General features: G+C 44.6%; 1 protein-coding gene across 1 annotated transcript; it reads right to left on the bottom strand.

The window, feature by feature from the left end:
• Window positions 1-367: 367 nt before the first annotated feature.
• Window positions 368-4861, bottom strand: LOC138632097 (Ig-like V-type domain-containing protein FAM187A). Its single transcript, XM_069717388.1, has 5 exons — window positions 4664-4861; window positions 3474-3751; window positions 2603-2965; window positions 1989-2227; window positions 368-594 (listed from the first exon to the last, which is right to left on the bottom strand). The coding sequence occupies exons 1-5, from the start codon at window positions 4859-4861 to the stop codon at window positions 368-370; spliced, it is 1305 nt and encodes a 434-aa protein (XP_069573489.1).
• Between the last annotated feature and the right edge of the window lie 608 nt (window positions 4862-5469).

The raw sequence follows: 5469 nt of genomic DNA, 5'->3' as shown, positions 1-5469 counted from the left end.
GGAAGTACGCTCTATATCTATATCTATATCTATATCTATATCTATATCTATATCTATATAAAAAAAAAGTCTAGAAGAAGGCGGTTGAATACATGCTTCAAGCCGGCATTTAGACCTTCAAAATAAAAGTGTATACTGTAATTATGCACATGGAAATGTAGTATTTAGCTTTTTCTTCCATCTTCTCTCCGGCAGCGTCACTGATCATTTAAAGCTACGACAGTAGAACTGCCAAACAGTCCATATTCTCCTCTGCTTATCTTTCTCTCTAACTTTTATTGTTTCCTCTCATGTTACCTTTCATCAGCTGTTTTTGTTACTGAATAATATTGTTGAGAGTAACTCCACAGCGTCGATGTAACGGAGTTTATTCGTGGTGTATTTCCTGGCTGTCTCTGAGGTGTCTCCATCGGGCTCGACCCAGCAGCAGCAGACAAAACAAAAACGTCATGCCGGCGTACGTGTTCAACACCATCTTGACAGCAATCGGGAAGTCAGGATGTGACATCACCGAATGGCCCCGCCCCAAGTGGGCGTAAACCAGAAGTTGGATCTGGAAGGCCCGGCGACCCTGCAGCCAGCAGAAGTAGGTACCTGAATATGTATTTCAGGATAAATTAGATAAATTAGAAAACATAAACTGCATTGAACTACAAAAAGGTTGAGTATATATATTATAATATTTATATAAAAATCCTGTTATATGAAATATGAAGGCTCCACAAATGAATTTTGGTGTGTTCAGACCAAACTTGAAGCGTATTCTGGTAAAAGTCGATGCAGATACATATTTTGCATAGAAGCTTTATTTCATTCGCCCGTCGCTCACAGCCTCAGTTGAAGGAATCGAAGGACGAACCAATCAGTGACCGGCGGACGTAGATAAGTACGATGACGTTACAAGTCAAGCGTTTGTTTCGTAATGAAGCTACAACGACGGCGGCAGTAGAACGAGATGAAGCCATACGAGTAGTTCGAGCAACGCTGGCATATATTAAGGAATTGAAGCCGGAGTAAAGCTCAGAGCTTTTTTTTAAAAGATGTCTGCAGCGGTCATGAACCAACACAGCGTTTAAACTCTGCTCACGCTGGAGGAGCGTCTCCATTGGTCTCGGCTGGATGAGCTTCGCTGCACAACACGCATCACACGGTCGTCGATGTCGATTGGTCAACGGCTGCTCCGACGGTTTCTAAATCACCCCGAGGGAACACAACCAATAGGATGCAACGACTGGAAGGAAGCTCAATGGAGCGCGGACAGACACATGAATCCACCTGGACAGTTTGAGTCGGGTAAAACCAGGATATCGGTTTTGTATCATTTCCCTGAAAGGACAACAGGAGACATCACGAACAATTAAAACAGGAAGCGGCGTGAACGGACGAAATCAGACCGACACAATGCCGATGATGTAACGTGGCTACTGCTGCGTACAAGTGGAACTCGTGAGCTCGTGGTTTCAACACAGGAAGTCGTGCTTGTGGCATGTTTGCCGTTCAAGAGGTTAAGTTGTAAAAAGAGCGTTGCTAGGCAGAAGCCACACAGGCTAACAATTTAGCGAGCTAACGGGGGGTGGCAACGTAATGCAGGAAATACAAAGACACGGAGGGAAAAGATGATGCTGTCAGAAAGATCAACATGTTCCTCAGACGTAGGTTATTATCTGAATTATGAAGACAAACTCTACGTGACTAAAATTAAAACGTGTCAGCTGAACATCCAACCAAACATGAACTTCCATGACCTCTGACCTTTCTGTAAACGTCGGCAAACACGTCACAACTGGTGAACTCGAGGCTGGTAGAAAAGTTTGAGTTTCCAACGTCGTAAATACCACAAGAGGGCGCCATTCATACGGACTCTTCTCATGTACGCAGTAAATACGACAACATTTGAACGCATTATATATCTATTTAAAGTAATGTGGTGAAGTTGGACAGCAGAATAACATCAAACATGTCTAATGGAGGTCGTGTCATCACAGCACCTGAGTCCTCAAGTTTTGCCGGTTGAAAGACGAGGTGATGTCCCACGTCTATCGTCAGCCGGGGGGTCGCGACGCTGAGGTTGCCCCCCGCTAAGTGCTCACGTCGGTAGATGGGTTTGGATTGCCGGTCCCAGCCCACGGCCATGTCAGGACGCGCTCCGGGGCACCCCATGGTGAGGACTGTGTCCACTGGGTGGGTCAGGTAGGAGACCTTTATCTTCTCCGGCAGGGAGGTGGGCCTACAGCACAGGAAACAGAGATTCGTTATATCAGAGACGGATTACGTTTGAAACTGAAAACCGCAGTGACCCAACAAACGCTGGAGTTCTGATCAGATTTATGATGATTTGTGTGTTCCTGTTTTTAATGTCTCTGTCAGGACAAAACTTCTATTTGAACAACTCTTCGGTCCTTTACAAGCAAAACTCAGAGAGCCACAAGCACTGCTGTCAACTCTTGTCTTGTCAAATAGAAAACCCATTGTTTATTCCCTACAGCACTCTTGTATGGTTTTGGTGTGAACAATATTGCATCCTCCAAGTGATGCTAGTGAGGCTTCATCTCTCTTAAACCTAAAAATACACATCCATTAAATTAAAATTGTACCTGCTCACCTGTACCCGAGAAATGTCATCAGAGACTGTATTTTGGAAGCGAGCAGAGCCTCAGAAGAACAAGGCACTTGACAGCTTTTCACCTCCAACCTGGCTCCAGCTCCGCTCTGCTTCAGCTGGCCGAAAGCCCGGGGCACCGCCCCCGAGCCGCACGACGCCACCGTCTGATTGGACCGTCTGTAGCGCACGTGCAGGAAGCGGGAGTGGACGTAGCAGAGTCCCACGCGGACCTGCTCCCCCGGCGTCCCGCAGCGGTCGCACACTGACCAGGACTGGAAGCTGGTGAAGACCCGGTAGAGCGGCTGAGAGGCGCCGAGGGTTTTGTTCTGTTCTCTTTTCCTCATCATATTTTCTGGAGCGAGTCTGGGAGCAAAGCAGCGGATAGTCGAGGGTTAGAAGGAACCGACAACAAGCGACAACAAGCAGCACTCGTGACCCATAAATTTGTCAACAGCCGTTCTGAAGCCTCCAGTTCAGATTCTGTCCGTCACCATCTTTGCTAGTTCGGAGCGGTTTGGAGCAGGAAGTGACCATATTTGGACGAGCTGGGGGAGGAGCCAGAGGTGGATCTGACCGATCTGATCGGAAACCTGACGATACTACGTTCACTTTGGATTTGATGAGAGAAATTGAATGGGAGTCTCCAAGCCGGAGGCTTTTTGGAGCCGACCTCTAGTGGCACTCGCTGGTATTGCAGCTGAAGACACTTCTGGATCAGAACCATTTTACAGACCTGAAGCTACAAACTCTTTTATATCCAGTCTGTAGTTGCTCAGGAGGTTTCTCTTAGATTTTAGAGAAAACATGCGCGAGTCGATTGGACTTAACGCATTCATCCGATTTCCCGTTTAGGCCGCAGTAACCTCGTCACCTCGGAGCGAAGCTGATCGTGCGAGCCTCCTGGATGTCCAGGTCGTGGCCGTAGAAGAAGTCTCTGCGGGCGGAGCCGCAGATGTAGACGCCCGAGTCGCTGGCTCCCGCTCTGAAGATGAGCAGGCTGAAGAGGCGGATGGAGAACCGACTGCGCAGGTCGTTGCTGTGAGACACCTTACTGGTGTCCAGCAGCTTGTTGCCGTGGTGATCGGTCAGGGCTTGGGTCTCCTCGGACCTGCCCAGATGTTTCCGAAAGAACCACACGACCGATTGGACCTGCGGGACACGAGGAGCAAAAGAAGGATAAAAGATGTGCTGTAAGTCAATAAAGTTGTTTACTTGATCGATAAAATGGATTCCAGTTGTTGTTTTGGGAGAAAAATCGTTTTTTTTCTCTCCTGTTACACTCAGCTGCATTTAACTATCTTATCTTCTCTAAAACCTCCGTTTCTTTTCTTGGACTTTTGTTCTTACAGATAGACATAAAAGATTCAGTCTGCTTTGTGTTGCGGCATTTTTCCCATAATTTTCTTGCATGTGAACCCCTACTTGTGCACGATTACTCCCTTCAGCATCATGCACTTAGTAACCAACCACGCAGGACAAATTAGTGGGTGAAAAGGTGTCGGCAAAAACGGGACTAGAGGTGGTCCTGAGGGGAGTTTTTGTGAATGACATGATGGCATATAACTGTTTTAATACTTAAAATCAAGGTGAAACAGATCGGTGACACTTCATGGTGAGGTCACATGAATTATCATGAATTAATCTTTAATGGGAGCCTCAGTAATGTTGAACATAATGGACACCACCCTTGTATTTTTCTATTTGCACCCTGATGAAGTGGATGAAGCCGCGTTCAGCTCACCTGCTTGTGTTTCTGTATTTGTGTCCAAGTGTGCAACACAATTACTTCATGCATTAATACCTCATAAGTAACATGAGTTCAAAGTCCTTCATTCACTATCTCATGCATGAACAACACATTAATTGACTATATTTCTATATTTGATATAAACTGAAATAAAACATCAGAGCATCTTTTCAGAGACAATTTTCTATTTTGTAATAACATTTAAGGAACACGAGTTACATAACCCAGAAAGTGTTGGACTTTCTTCCTTTTCCTCTGAAAGCTGCTAGTGACGTCATGACTTTCATGTTCCATAGAGACACTTATATTTCTACCTGTTGTTGTTTGCAGTGGCAGGGCAGCTCCACGGTGACTCCGGCCAGGAAGGCGGCGTTGCTGAAGGTCAGGAAAGCGGGACAGGCTCTCTGGGAGAACACGTCCTCCTTGTCCTCCTCAGCCTCGTAGCTCCGCAGCTCTGGAGGCAGGAGGAGGACGAGGAGGAGGACGAGGACGAGGAAGGGTGTTAAAAGCATCAAATTTCGATGCAATATTTCAACACATTCTCAGAGAAAAACTCAGCTGTTTGATTTTTATTTCAGATCTGAAGAATGAAACTTTGGTTACTTTCAAATCATGGAATCTGATGATGTCACTGAGGAACAGTCGTCTGTCGTCAACACAAACATCTTCAGCTCCAGACTCATTAAATCTAAATAGAAAACTGCTTCTCTGACTACATTAGCTTTGAATTTCTTTCTCTTCATGAAGTAAAAATATTATTCTTATTAAAAATCCCCATCATTTCTTGTTGATCTAATTTAATTGTTTAATTTGTGTGGTAACGATGTGAGCTGTTTGTGGTCAATACAGACAACAAGACATTACAAACATTTTGTTGCACCACAAACGTTCATTACATTACATACATTACATTTCATTTCATTACATACATTTCATTACATACATTACATACATTACATTTCATTTCATTTCATTACATACATTTCATTACATTTCATTACATACATTACATTTCATTTCATTTCATTACATACATTTCATTACATTTCATTACATACATTACATTACATACATTACATTACATTTAGCTGACGCTTTTATCCAAAGCAACTTACAATAA

This window comes from Brachyistius frenatus, unplaced genomic scaffold, assembly GCF_029030835.1.
Source record: "Brachyistius frenatus isolate BFR_SWC_R1_liver_20210118 unplaced genomic scaffold, ASM2903083v1 Contig_174, whole genome shotgun sequence".
Lineage (NCBI taxonomy): Eukaryota > Metazoa > Chordata > Actinopteri > Embiotocidae > Brachyistius > Brachyistius frenatus.
The sequence above is the reverse complement of the archived record's forward strand: the minus strand, read 5'-3'. Positions and strand labels throughout refer to the sequence as shown.

Bases quoted from the DNA above. Each gene is read 5' to 3' on its own strand.
- LOC138632097 (XM_069717388.1), bottom strand. From the start codon at position 4,861: ATGCTTTTAACACCCTTCCTCGTCCTCGTCCTCCTCCTCGTCCTCCTC. The intron at 3,752-4,663 runs GTAGAAATATAA...CGTGTCCCGCAG, and splicing joins GCCACTGCAAACAACAACAG to GTCCAATCGGTCGTGTGGTT. The intron at 2,228-2,602 runs GTGAGCAGGTAC...CCTGTGCTGTAG, and splicing joins ATGACATTTCTCGGGTACAG to GCCCACCTCCCTGCCGGAGA.